Here is a 15,040-nt window from a genome sequence, read left to right on the forward strand (position 1 = left end):
CAACGAGAAGGGTTCAGAGAGGGCCAAAAGATAAGTCCATATACGTCATCATCGGTAATCTGTAACCAAACCTACTGTATGCTAACCTAATCTTACTTATCCTAGCCTAGTATATTCTATCCTAACTAAACTTAATCTAACCTAGCCTAAAGAAATTAATATATAATTAGTTTTTTAATTTAAAAAATTGTAAACAATATATGTGACGTCATAGCTTAAACTCTTGAAGACCCTTTTGCATAGAAGAGTTGGTGGCGCTGCCACGATGCCAGAGTAACTGATACTTAGTGCCTTGACGGACTCGTTGTAGGTAGGGCGTGTCTCGCTGCTCCTCCCTTCACCATCACACCATACAGGTCAGTTAGTGTATATTACCAAACACAATAGCCTCGTACATAATATACATCAAGCCACAGACAATTTATTCAATAAAACATTCTTCATTTTCTCATGGAAGTGAGTTTAGTTCGTTTATTATGCGCCCCATACCCGTGAATGGAGACAGCTCAGGAAATGAACCCTAAAATTAAGTTGATTAAGCAACTTACCGTCTTGTTAAGAGAGTTACACAGTTTAATGTACATATCACTATAGTCTTTTATACCATAACGGGTCCAAGAGCTGAGCCACAACACTCTCTTAAGCTAAACAGTTTACATTTGCAGTGAGCTAGTTACATAATCATATGATTGTTTATCCTGCAAAGTGGGCGGCTGTGTGGTAGTGGTCGACGTTCTTGACTCATAATCGACGACCCCGAGTGGTACAGAAGTGGTTGGGCACGTTACCTGGGAGTTAGGCAACTGTTGTGGGGGTTGCATCCTGGGGGGGGGGGGAAGGTCAGTAGTTGGTGGCCGTTTGTCTCGCTGTTGTCAAGTATATTTGTTACATTTATTTAGTTTTTTTAACAACTAATATTTGTGTTCAATTATAATTGTAAATATACAACCCGTCCTCAGACCAAGTCCATTCCATCCAGCGGTCGACTCCAAAGACGTATTCATAAATTTGAACATGCACTTCATTCAAAACGGGAATGTTTTCAAATATAAATTATTATAATAGCATATTGTGCATATTTAGGCATAGGTTAGGTTAGGTGTTTAGGTTCTGTCTGTTGGCAATTATTTGTATATGTTGTACGTGGGTGAAGCATTTACAGCGTTGTGGTTCGAACAAAACTCGTCAGCGAAGCACTTGTTCTTGGAAGTGTTCGAACGTTTTCAGCTGTAAGTCGTGTGTAAACAGTTTTTCATTCATAAACAGGGGGTTTGGCGGGTGCATGGAATGGACTTTGTCCCTTGATTATGAAAACGGGCTGAAATATAATAATGGAAGTCTCGCTCTTGTGAGCAGAGTCAGCGCCCCATAGTTCAAGATAAGTCTTGTCCCACAGGTGGTTACAGGAGTAGACAACTTGGCCTGGGTTCATATCCTGGCCGGAGAGGATTGTTAGGGCGCCAATCCTTAACTGTAGCCTCTGTTCACCCAGCAGTGAATGGGTACCTGGTTGTTAAACGATTTGGCGGGTCGTATTCCGGGGGAAATTAAGATTAAGGACCTGCCCGTGACGCTGTGCGTGTTAGTGGCTGTGCCAGAATGTAAGAACTCTTGTAAAAATAAATAAATAAGTAAATACTTAAGTTCCTTGCACTAGTTTCTTAAGGCCGTTCTTATGCTGGCCAACCTGGCATATGCCGCAGATGATATCCTCCTGATGTAGGATAGGTCATCCTACATCCTTCAGGGGACAGGTCTGGCTTGATATCAACCCCTAGGTCTTTCTCACTCTGATTCTTGAAGAATTTCATCTCCCAAATGGTACCTTATATCTAGCCGCCTGCTCCCTACACATATCTTCATTACTTTACATTTTCTCCTGTTAAACTCTAACAGCCATTTGTTGGCCCATTCCTTCAGTTTGTACAGGTCATCTTGAAGCCTCATGCTGCTGTGTGCCGTCTGAATCCTCACATTTTTGGCATCATCAGCAAACATTGAGAGAAATGAGTTTATACCTACTGGAAGATCATTTACACACATCAGAAGCTATTAATCAAGCACCCGGGATTTGTACTCCTAAGGTTCCGGGTTCGATCACCGGCGGAGGCGGAAACAAATGGGCCGAGTTTTTCACCCTGATCTTCCTGTTTAGCAGTAAATAGGTACCTGAGAGACAGCTGCTACAGGCTGGTTCCTGGGGATGTGTAACAAAAAGACCTGGTCGAGGACCGGGCCGCGGGGACGCTAAGCCCCGAAATCATCTAAAAATAACCAAGATTGGTCCAAGTACAGAATCCTGTGGGACTCCGCTGGTGACTTCACGCCATTCTAAGGTCTCATCCCTCACGGTAACTCACTGCTTCCTGTTGTTTAGGTACTTCCTAATCATCCACTGGAGCTCTTGCATGTTTCTGCAACCTGTGCACCAGCCTCTTATGGGAGTATACGACGTACTGTATAAAAGGCTTTACGACATTTCAAGAAAATGTCGTTTACCCGCCCTGCTGTTGTGCGCGTATGTGTGTGTGTGTGTATGTGCGATTAAACTTTGCGTGACTATGTAACCATAGGCTACATAGTCTTTCCGGCTTCGTGCCGCCTTTTGATAACTACTTACTTACTATGGAACAAATTATATAACGTGACAATGTTGTAACAAGATTTTGTCGTCAATGTAGAGAGAGGCTGTTAGATCATTGTGAATATACTACATACATCTTGCTCAGGTAGGCCTAGCTGAGTGCTTTGGAAAGTTGGAAAATGCAAAATGGAAACCATTACAATCTTTTTCTGACGTTTTCCCATACAGTAGTTTTGATGTATGGTGAATGGATTGGTCACGATACGCAAATTGCGAATGTAAATTAAAGTGACTTTAATGTCATATATCCTTAGTGGTATTCTTGACCCCCGTCTTCGTGTCTGTCTCTCTCATACCTGGAAGCTTATTAAGGCTTATCAACCTCTGGATGAAGATTAAGGCCACCACAATGCCCTACTAACCAACAAGTTCACTTCAGACGTAAACATTTTCCAGGATTAAAGTAAACTCAGTGTGTATACTGTGAGAGTATATACGCCCTCGGTGCGTATATCCCTTAAACGACGAACAGGCGAGATTGTAAGGTCATGAGCCAGAGAACGAGATAGATGTTGTGATCAGAAGATGCTAAATTGCCAATGGCTTTGTTAGTAGGCGAGAAATTGGTGAAAAATAATTGTTTATGGAGAGCTTTACTCGTGTCCAAATTAAGAGTTTTTCATTCCCAAAGTCAAGCTTGAGGACAGGCTTGCCTGATGACAGCCTGACTCACAGCCTGGCAAGACCCATCACATCGTGGTTGACCCATCACTTCTGACATGAACCACTCATGTTCCCCCTTGAAGATATCAACGCATGTTCCGGCAACGTTTCTCGTGTGCTCTGGTAGAAGGTTGAAGAGCTGTGGACCTCTTGTTGATGATGTTGACAGTGTCCTGTGCTTATGGCACCCTTGCTCTTCACAAAGTTTAATCTACACTTTCTGCCTTATCTCTCTCTCACCAACATGTTTTATTACATAGATTAGAGACCCAGCCTTCGAGCATTTTACATGTATTGATTATTAGAGGGGGGGGCGGTAACTGGACTGGTGCTTAAATAAAAATATTCCAAAGTAGATAACCATTCCTACCGTCCGTCCCATCTCAATTCCTTATCCTGAGCCGTTCCAAGTGCTATATAATCGTAATGGATTGGCGCTTTCCCCTGATAGTTGCCTTCCTTTCCAAAGTGGATAAAAACTATACAAATTCTAGGGACTCTGGTGATCACGTTCCACCGATTTCATGGGGGGCCAGATCTCGTGGCGACCCCCACCCGCCCATGATGGTCACCTACCCATCATTACTCACCATGCAATGTTGGCCGAGGCTAGCCCCAGATGTCTGGCCTTCATCCTTGGACACACAGATGACACACTCTTGGATATAGATGAGTCTATCAACTACATTACAGAGTATAAGTTCAGTTCTTCGAAGTGATTCCGTATATTTCAATTTATTAATGTATCTGTGCAAGCAGTAAAGATCAGTTGTACATTTTCTACCACCCACATGTACATACCCACAGATTGGTACCCCATACCCAATACATGGTGGTGGTACAATCTGTGGGTGGTACATGTACCACCCACAGATTGGGTATAGTCCATTACCACTCACAGGATCTAGAGTACTGATCGGTACTCGCTTCCCCTTTCAGAGCAAGAGAGATTTCTGAAATAGAGGGAACACGGACAACATATACGGCATGCATAGACACGATAAATCACCTAAATTATTGGGACCGTCTCAAAGTTCTCAAAATGTAATCTCTGGAATAGAGACGAGAGTGGTACCAAATAATATATACATGGAAGGTACTGGAAGACCAGGCCGCAAATTTGCACAGTTGCATAACATACTGAAGCGAAAGATACTAAAGGAAATGCAGAATAGAACCAGTCAGGAATAGAGGTGCCATAGGTACAGATAACACTGAACATCAGAGGTCCACAGCTGATCAATATACTCCCAAGAAGCATTAGGAATATTGCCGGAACAAAGGCGGACGAGAACTAGTTAGATAGGTAGGCACTTTTTGCAAGAACCTATCTAATTGGTCCTTATAACTTTAACCCATTCCTGGCCAAACCCTCCCACAGCTTATTTCTTATTTTTTTTTTAATTTTGCCCCGAGGGGCGAGTGTTGTCGCTTCTGGCTTGATCAGCTCGTTGTAGCTCCTTGATAATTTTGGTTTCAGAATTGTCTCGAGGACCAGACATAGCTTCTTGAACCATTGATTATTATATAGCATAGTTCTTAGCCGGGTGAGGGACATGTAGCACGCTTGGAATGTAAGGGAAGAAGGGAAGGGAACTATCAGAAGGAAAGCGCCAAGCCATTACGACTATATAGCACTTGGAAGGAGTCAGGATAAGGGTTTGGGATGGGACGGGGAGAAGGAATGGTGCCCAACCACTTGGACGGTCGGGGATTGAACGCCGCCCTGCATGAAGCGAGACCGTCGCTCTACCTTCCAGCCCAAGTGACTGGGCTTGGAATATAAGAAATGGGATGATAGTGATGAAGACACGTGACGTCATGTCCTCCTGGCTGTATTGGTGTAGAGAACAGTGTCACCACAGAGGGCGAGGAACGACAGCCATCAATGTTGTCATGTATGGATGTCTTGCATAATTTCGGGATCATTTTTGCTATGCACAAACTTGCTTTTGAGAGTCATGGCAGGTAATATATGGGGTTTAAGAATATACTGGCAGTGTAACGTGCGTCTGGCAGCTCGGTGTCGGGCAACATGTGGTGGTGCTCATCACAGAAGTTTGTTTTTATTTATATGTGCAACGAAATGGGTTGGCAAATGTCGATGTATTATGGCATGCTAAGTACGCCTACACGTACTTAGCTACCTGGTGTTATACAACATCTTCCAGGAGTCGCTGTGGGCTATGACACAGCTAAGAATTGGGGACCCGAGTGAACGTGTATGACATCCATTGTTCCCAGAGTTAGTTTAGTTTATTATGCACCCCATACCCATCCTGTGTGCACGGGAGACATCTCCCATCACGCAGGGTGCAGTCGCACCTCCACAGATCTCCAGTATCAGCTAATGATACTGGTAATGGCTCAAAAGGGCCACCATTTACGGGCTATTCATGCCCGTGCCACCTTTTGGGTGGCTTAATCTTCATCTATCATCCTGTGTGCGATAGTGGAAAGGGTTAAATGCCTTTGAGACTGAACCCTAAAATTAATTTAGCTTAGCAAGTTAGTCTTGATGAGCTAGTTACATAATTCAATGCGCATGTCACACAAACAATGGGCTCAAGACCGACCACTAGTACAGTTTTTAAATTAAGCAACTGACATAATGTGGAGAGGTAGTGTCATAATTTATATGTTTATCCTGCACACCGACCTTAATCCAGTACTACTACCTACAGTTAGCAAACTGGGGATATTTGGCTAAAATTTGTTAGCAGATCATTTTGATTGAAAAATTTACACATCTCTCTAACATTTAATGTAAGACCTTGGCAAACTTTAGGAATTAATTACTTTTAGGAATTAATTAATTTTAGGAATTAAATTTAGGAATTAGCTGTAATTAATTACACCATAAGGGGAAGACAGTTACAAGAAACAATAAGAGAAAAAGACCAGAAGCTCATGTGAACAAGATAACATCAGTACCATATGGGAAATTAACAAACATAAGAAATGTCACTTAAAAATCTAAATGGTAGCTTTCAAGTCCACACACACTGCTTATAGTGAGCCCATTACTTGGTTGGTCTCGCAAGAACTGTATGCATATTGTATGCAGCTGCAGCATGGAACCCTGTAACTTGTTGAGTATAAACAGAAACTTAGTGTTATCATCCCTATTGTTTACTTGCATGTCTAGTATCCATTCATGTCTCCTTGTAACGTTACTGTTAAACATAAACATCTTTTCACTATTATTGATAACTATTGAGTCTTTTTGTATGTCTGTATTTGGTCCTGACATGTATGTTTGAGTAATACTGTAGTGTGCATCTTGTTACTTAAAGTAATAATCAGTACTGTACATATCTTTTTCTCTTGAACTTCAACAGACAGACGTGTATGTTTGATCTGTCAGCAAGAGTGAAAGCATTCTGAACAGTCTATAGAAAGTAGAGGGAGGTGGAGGTAGTGGAAGTAGTGGCTATTGCGAGGACTGGAGATTGTGTAGGTGTCGACTACAATGAAGGCTCCAAATTCCAGCAAGGATATCACCAAGCCATGGCTGGAGGATGTGTTAGCTCACTACCTATCCAAAAAGTATCCTGGGAAAAACACCACCATCCTCTCCTTCAGTGTTGTCGGTGGTAGGTTTACCAGCACTGCTTGTTACCCATCTTAGAAAGCTATTGCTGAATTATTTTCCAGTCACAACCATCGGTTATATTTCCCAACTTCTTCATTAAAACATCATCTCTCTACCAACATTATTACACTTTGTTACTCCACCATCATTATTTTAGTCACCTGTTTATTACCCTACCATCATTATTATACAGCCCCCTGTCTTACTACCCCCACCATTATTACAGCCTCCCATCTACTACCTCATCATTATTACAGCTCCCTGTCTATTATTCCACCAATCTTCTCTGTTCTTTTAATGAAAATTAAGTGTTTGTTATATGTATCGCCTAATGTTGCATATATAACATTTATTCCCTCTCATAACAATAATAATAATAATCCCCAAACTAATTCAAAGAAAATGCTGACTTTCCCATTATCTTGAATTCAAACTTCTCAGTTCTCTCTTTCTGTTGTCTTTACAGTATCATATTGATTTGTGTATTTAATTTTTAGAAGGATATACAGTAGTCGCCTTTTTTCTATAGATGGCCCTGTACTGTAGACTTTTCCTTTTACACAGATGGGTACAGTAAAAGATGGCTTCTTCTTCTGTTAACAGGCATAGTTTTCCTTCCAATAGCTCATGTTAAGCCTTACCACTGCAGGGTAGTAAGGTTGTCATACTAGCTTTACACAGGTAGTTACAGCAGTAGACAACTAATGACTCCTGTTTACAGGCTTAGTTTCCTTTCCTGTAACTAATATTAAGCATCACTTTTTTTTCGAATGTGAAATCTAGAATTAACTTATAATGCTGGTGTACAACATTGAAACTGGTGTACAGTTCCTCTTCTTTTGATATCATGGCATGCTATGTGCAGTTACCTGGATAACTAAAATAAGATTCCTATTTTTCTCTGAAGGCTTGCATTGTATGTCTCCCAGTCTATAGATCTGAGATTAAAATCACTCGATAACATAAATCTCTTTGGCTGATTCTGATCTGTGATTATGAGCCTCTGGATTGGTTCAGCAGAAACTGCAAGAGGGCAGAACAAAAAACAAACAAATGGAATCGGTATAAGAAAAGATAAAACCCTCGTATACCAGCAATACAAACAAGCAAGAAATAACTGCACAGCAATAATAAGAGGCAAAGAAATGTTAAGAAAGGGATAATGGACAAATGTAAAACAGAACCTGTCCTGTTCTGTAAATTCATTAGAAGCTAATTGCAGGTAAAGGATAAAATCCAGAGGTAGGAAATGGGGACCAGATTCACAGACATTGGAAAAGGAAATGTGTGAAAGACTAAATGAACAGTTCCAAAGTGCATTTGTACAAAGTGAGGTTTGAATGCACTTTCTGTTTAGAAGGGTGGTTCTAAATAAAAAATTGTCACCTGAGGGGCCACATAAAGAACATTGTGCGAGGCATCTATGCTACGCTTTCCAATTTCAGAATTGCTTATAAATACTGTTCATGGATGGTGAAATACTAAAGTTGTTGTTCACGATCTATGCTGTTGGAATATGTATGTAATGGTGCCCATATCATAAGAAGCCCATCAACAAACTGGAAAAGGTGCAAAGACATGTAACTAAATAGCATGATCTACGAGGAGAGGCTAGAGGCATTAAATATGCCAAAACTTGAAGATAGGAGAAAAAAAGGTGATATGATCACTATGCACCAAATAGTAATTGGAATAAACAAAATTGATAAGGAAGAATTCCCAAGATCTGGAACTTAAATATGATGTCAGTTTTAGTTAACTAGGGACCTGACAGCTGAGTGGACAGTGCTTTGGATTCGTAGTCCTGAGGTTCCAGGTTCAATCCCTGGTGGAGGCGGAAACAAATGGGCAGAGTTTCTTTCACACTGATGCCCCTGTTATCTAGCAGTAAACAGGTACCTGGAAGTTAGACAACTGGTACGGACTGCTTCTTTGGGATGTAACAAAAAGGAGACCTGGTTGAGGACTGGGCCACAGGGATGCTAAGCCCCAAAATCATCTCGTGATAACCTCAAGATAACTAAACAAAGCTTCCGAAGAAATATAAGAAAATTCAATTTTGCAAACAGAGTGGTAGATGGTTGGAACATGTTAAGTGAGAAAGTGGAGGCCAAAACTGTCATTTATTTCATAGCATAATATGACAGTGCTGGGAAGATGGGAACCACAAGTATAGCTCTCATCTTGTAACTACTTAGGAAATTACTTATGTAGTTACACACTCACTAATATGTTAAAAATTGAAAAAATAGCTTTATACCAATTCTAGAAATAGAACAGATGCATTATAAAGTTGTCATGCGAGCTATATTTACATTGACTGTTGTGTGTGTCTTTTCATTGTTTGCTTCATCAGGTACAAGCCCAGGTGATGGTTTCAACTCTGAGTTGGTGCTGCTGGATGTTGAGGTGTCGGTGAATGAAGGTGAAACCTCTCGCAATACCATCATTCTCCATCTGGCAGCCAAGTTCTCCAGTTTGAATCTCATGGTTCGTGAAATGAACAGACAGATGAAGTCTAATTTGAGGGAGTATTTAGTATATGCAGAGATCATAAAGGAACTAAATGAGTTTCAAGCTGCTAAAGCACCAGAGGAGCCTTGTATACCAATCCCAGAATTAATATATGGTAAGTGCACAAAGAAGGAAAACATATTACTAATGGAAAATATAAAGATCACTGGTTATGAGGCATATGACAAGTACAAAGGACTAGATTTTGACCATCTTAAAATTATAATAGAAGAGATTGCAAGAATTCATGTGCTTTCACATGTATACCATCAATCAAGTAGTTTCCAGGAAAAATACACATGTTTTCCAACAACATCACAACATCTCATGACATTTAAACCAATAATGTCAGCAATGCTAGAAACTGCCATTGACTTTCTTAGGAGTCAGAGTGACAAAGAAGATGTAACGGAGAGAGTCAAAGCATGTAAACAAAGTTTAATAGAAAAGTATACATGTGCACTGCCTGAAGAAGATACCATCAAATGTTTAATTCATGGAGATATGTGGATAAATAATATCATGTACAAATACAAAGATCCTCAACTAAATGGAAGCCATCAAGAAATAGAAGGACTAAAACTCATTGACTGGGGAAACGCTAGCTGGGGAAGCCCTTTTTTTGACCTTCAGTATCTGCTACACACCTCCACGACTCACACCATCAGAACTACCCAACTAGAGGAGCTCCTACACCACTACCACTCCACGTTCACCAGGCTCGCTGCTAAGCTGGGGTCTCCTGCTGCCAGCTGGAACTTTAGACAGTTTATGATCGACTGGGAGAAGACTTGCATATTGGGATTACTTTTAGGCTGTAGTCTGACACTGGGAACCCTGAACACAAGCAGTGTTGTAAACAAAGAACAAGGACCTTCTGTACTAGACAAATCTTTTCTCCTACCAGTTAGAATTGTTGCTGATGGCATGAAACTTGGGATAGCAAAACTTTTGGCTTCTTTATTCAAGAAACCAAATGGCGAGTCTTTGACCAAGAAAGCTTTTAAACTGATGTACAAGCCAGTTCTCAAAGAACTTCTTTCTGGCAAGAATGAAGTCATGAATAACAGGGTACTTGACCTATTCAGTGAAGCAGATAAAAAGGGGATTTTCATTAAGGATTGAATACAATACTACTTTCATTTACTCCTTAATTCATGGTTAATGGTATTATATTTATTTTTAAATTGATGTAATTCTTTGCAAAATCAGTAATACAAAAAAATATCGCAATCCACAAGCAGTCCCCATGGAGCAGTGGTAACACACTCACCCCGCGCTTCGCAAGAAATTTGACCTGGGATTGTATCCTGGCCAGGGAGGATTGACTGGGCACCAATCCTTAACTGTATGCCTCACTTCACTCAGCAGTGAATTGGTACCTGGTTGTTAAATGATTTGGTGGGTCGTATTCTGGGAAAAATTAGGATTAAGAACCTGCCGAAATGTTATGCGTGCTAGTGGCTTTACAAGAATGTAAGAACTCTTGTATGTTAAAAAAAAAAAGTCCTTTCAAATTTGAAAATGACCTACAGCAGTTTACTACCTCTCAGGTACCTACTTACTGCAAAGAGAACAAAGACATTAGGTTTAAGGAAATGAGCCCACGCATCTTGCACTACTTGGCAAACCAATCCAAAATCAATCAATTGTGTGGCACCTGCACCAACCACTGTGATACAGGAAGTGCTTAGAACCAAATTATTTCAGGCTGTTATCTCATCCAGGTTCTAAAATATAATGTCTAAATTCAGCATTAAATGACCTTGAGCAACTGTCGAACACAAGTATAGTACTAAATCTTCCTTTCTCAAACAAATTTACACCAAAATCATATTTCTAATACAAATCTAGAACTTTCATTTCCTGAAAAGTTTTGAAGGTAGCAATGTAAATTACAATTATAGTACTACATACAATGTAAAGTGCTGGCAAGTCGTTTATCCCCGAGACTACACCCACAATGCAAAATATTATTAAACTAAGCAATACTGTATGTACGTATTGGCATCCTTAGTGATATTTAGCGCCTTCTGAATATCCTGCAACTTTGGTGGTGCTACATAATCTCCCCGGTTCCTCCTTTTGATAATTACTTACTGGATACCTTCTTTTGATAATTACTTACCCACTGCATTTCTCAGAATTTTTCAAAGTTTCAGAAATGGATCTTTTATATTGTATAAATTGTAACTGAATCCTTAGCCTATTCAATCCAAGTATGATGCAGTTATGGATTTAATGAAGTTTTTGTTGCTAGTGTGTATGGATGATGAGGGATGATTGAATGATCTGGCAGATGCAGTCGAGTGCTGATAAAGGCATGATTCTAAGCTTAGTTATTGGTAAAAGTGTTACCAGATATCAGCTGGATATTGAAGTTCCCAAATCTGGATAAAAAACTCTTGCTGTTGTGATCAATAGGGAAGTTAAGCCATGAAAACAATGTATAAATGTTCAGAATAAGCCAAATTTGATAATAGGATTCATAAAAAGTGTTAGTGATAAGTTACTTAATGTTTGTAAGTTTTATGTTTAATTTGTAAGGCCCCATTTAGATTATGAAGTTCAGTTTTGGGCAGAGTGCTATAGATGGACATAATGTTATTGAATGGCTCCTTATCATCAAAAGGAAACAGTCCACTCAGTGTTGGGAGGAACAGTTGTTTTTTAGTTTACAATCTAAGGAATGATGGCCACAGTGGAAAGGAACAAGTATTGTACTGTATATCGATTATACAGTATGACACAAATTAATTTTAAACTAATTATTATTACAAAAATGTGTGATTCCTTCAGTATCTCACATGTATTTAATAATACCAAAAATATGTGATGGATTTACCTATTGCAATTTTACAGTACTGTAGGTAAATGCAAGAACATTACATTATAATTAGCACAAGGCTAAGCCAAGCAGCTATACTTAACACAAGTTAATGTAGATATAATCAAAGCAAAACAGACAAACAAGTCACCTAATCAAAGTCAATAACAATGCACTGTAGCACAGTCTCTCAACACTTAAACCAGTACAGTCGACACCACTGTACTCCAGAAGGTGACAGTAATACACTGTCACACTGCTGACTATGGTGTCACACTACCAAAGTTAATGCAAAAGTTTTGTCACTTTAAGGCGATCTAAAGAGGATTTTGAAATGGTTAAAAGATTGGCAGATGCAGTTTAATGCTGACAAATGTAAGGTTTTGAGGCTATGTAATGATAGTTAAAAGATACGAGCTAGATGGTGTCGAGATTGCAAAAGAGCTATGGAAGTTATGATTAGTAAGAATTTTAAACCAAAAAATCAATGCATAAATGTTCATAATAAGGCAAATAGGACACTGGGATTTATCTATCAATGTGTTAGTAATAAGCCAATCCCACAAATTAGAAACCTGTCATTTGAAGAAAGGTTGACAAAGCATAAATTACATTATTTAGAAAGGCGAAGAATTAGGGGTGACATGATAGAGGTATACAAATGGATGAATGGACATAACAAAGGGGATATTAATTGGGTATTAAAAATATCAATTCAAAATAGAACACAAAACAATGGGTATAAATTGGATAAGTTTAGATTTAAGAAAGACCTGGGTAAATACTGGTTCGGTAACAGGGTTGTTGATTTGTGAATCAAATTACTGTGTAACATAATAGAAGTAGGATCCCTTGATTATTTCAAGTGTAGGTTAGACATAATATGAATGAGATTGGGTGGTTATAAATAGGAGCTGCCTCATATGGGCCAATAGGCCTTCTGCAGTTGCCATCATTCTTATGTTCTTACCAAAGAATGTACCTTGTATAAACAATACTTTTAAAACAATTTTACTTTTAACAATTGCATATATTTAAATACCAAAAATTGCTGAAAATCAAAGACCTTCTACATACAGATTACACTCATTACACACACAGATTGTGTGTGTGTCTTTTCAATGTTTATTTAATCAGGTACAAGCCCAGGTGATGGTTTCAACTCCGAGTTGGTGCTGCTGGATGTTGAGGTGTCGGTGAATGAAGGTGAAACCTCTCGCAATACCATCATTCTCCATCTGGCAGCTAAATTCTCCAGTTTGAATCCCATGATTTGTGAAATAAACAAGAAGCTGAAGTCTAGTTTGAGGGAGTATTTAGTATATGCAGAGATCATAAAGGAACTAAATGAGTTTCAATCTGCTAAAGCACCTGAGGAGCCTTGTATACCAATCCCAGAATTAATATATGGTAAGTGTACAAAGAAGGAAAACATATTACTAATGGAAAATATTAAGATCACTGGTTATGAGACGTACAACAAGCACAAAGGACTAGATTTTGACCATCTTAAAATTGTAATAGAAGAGATTGCGAGAATCCATGTGCTTTCACATGCATACTATCAGTCCAGTAGTTTCCAGGAAAAATACACATGTTTTCCAACAACATCAGAACATCTCATAAAAACTAAACCAGTAATATCTGCAGTGCTAGAAGTTGCCATTGCATTTCTTGAGAGTCAGAATGACAAAGATGTAATGGAGAGAGTCAAAGCATGTAAACAAAGTTTAATAGAAAAATATACATGTGCACTGCCTGAAGAAGATACCATCAAGTGTTTAATTCATGGAGATCTGTGGATAAATAATATCATGTACAAATACAAAGATCCTCAACTAAATGGAAGCCATCAAGAGATTGAAGGAATAAAACTTATTGACTGGGGAAACACTAGCTGGGGAAGCCCTTTTTTTGACCTTCAGTATCTGCTACACGCCTCCACGACTCACACCATCAGAACTACCCACCTAGAGGAGCTCCTACACCACTACCACTCCACGTTCACCAGGCTCGCTGCTAAGCTGGGATCTCCTGCTGCCAGCTGGAACTTTACACAGTTTATGATCGACTGGGAGAAGACTTGCATATTGGGATTACTTTTAGGCTGCGCACTGGTGCTGGCATCCCTGAACACAAGCAGTCCTGTATACAAAGACCCAGGACCTTCTGTACTGGACAAATCTTTTTTGTTACCAATGAAATTTGTTTCTGATGGCATGAAACTTGGGGCGGCAAAATGTCTTGTTCTTTTATTCGAGAAACCAGTTGGCGAGTATTTGGCCATGAAAGGTTTTCAACTGATGTACAAGCCAATTCTCAAAGAACTTCTTTCTGGCAAGAATGAACTCATGAATAACAGGATACTTGACCTATTCAGTGAAGCAGATAAGAAGGGGATTTTCATTAAAACATGAATAAATACTATCATTTACTCTTCAATTTGCTACATAGCCTTCCCGGTTTGGTGCCTTCTTTTGATAATTACTTACTTACTTAGTCTTTAATTCATGATTAATGGTATTCTATTTAATTTTAAATTGTAATTCTACACAAAATCAATATGAAAAATATCACAATCCTTTTAAATTTGAAAATGACCCACAGCAGTTAACTACCTCTCAGGAACTTATTTACTGCTAAGAGAACAGACATCAGGTATAAGGAAACAAGCCAATGCATCTTGCCCTTCCTGACAAGCCAATCCAAAATCAATCAGTTGTGTGGCACCTGCACCAACCACTGATACACGAAGTGCCTAGAACCAAATATTTCGGGCTGTTCTCATCCGGGTTCT

At 39.4% G+C, this 15,040-nt stretch overlaps 1 protein-coding gene across 6 annotated transcripts; it reads left to right on the top strand.

The window, feature by feature from the left end:
- Positions 1-253: 253 nt before the first annotated feature.
- Positions 254-14,679, top strand: LOC123757507 (uncharacterized). 6 transcript variants are annotated; one of them, XM_069327077.1, is made up of 3 exons: positions 254-356; positions 6,649-6,903; positions 9,259-13,264. In XM_069327077.1, exons 2-3 carry the CDS (start codon positions 6,780-6,782, stop codon positions 10,539-10,541), a joined length of 1,407 nt encoding a protein of 468 aa, XP_069183178.1. In that variant the 5' UTR covers positions 254-356; positions 6,649-6,779; the 3' UTR covers positions 10,542-13,264. The 6 variants fall into 6 exon arrangements, with proteins under 6 accessions (XP_069183178.1, XP_045597164.2, XP_045597162.2 ...); XM_045741208.2 differs by lacking the exon at positions 9,259-13,264 and adding an exon at positions 13,381-14,679 and having other exon boundaries at positions 259-356; positions 6,653-6,903; XM_045741206.2 differs by having other exon boundaries at positions 260-356; positions 6,653-6,903; positions 9,259-14,679.
- The last annotated feature ends 361 nt before the right edge of the window (positions 14,680-15,040 follow it).

Source organism: Procambarus clarkii, chromosome 19, assembly GCF_040958095.1.
Source record: "Procambarus clarkii isolate CNS0578487 chromosome 19, FALCON_Pclarkii_2.0, whole genome shotgun sequence".
In the NCBI taxonomy this organism is placed as follows: Eukaryota; Metazoa; Arthropoda; class Malacostraca; order Decapoda; family Cambaridae; genus Procambarus; species Procambarus clarkii.

What these genes read in the sequence shown, in the direction of transcription:
- LOC123757507 (XM_069327077.1), top strand. Translation starts at nt 6,780, where the DNA reads ATGAAGGCTCCAAATTCCAGCAAGGATATCACCAAGCCATGGCTGGAG. An exon ending in CTCCTTCAGTGTTGTCGGTG is followed by an intron (nt 6,904 to 9,258) that starts GTAGGTTTACCA and finishes TTGCTTCATCAG; the next exon opens with GTACAAGCCCAGGTGATGGT.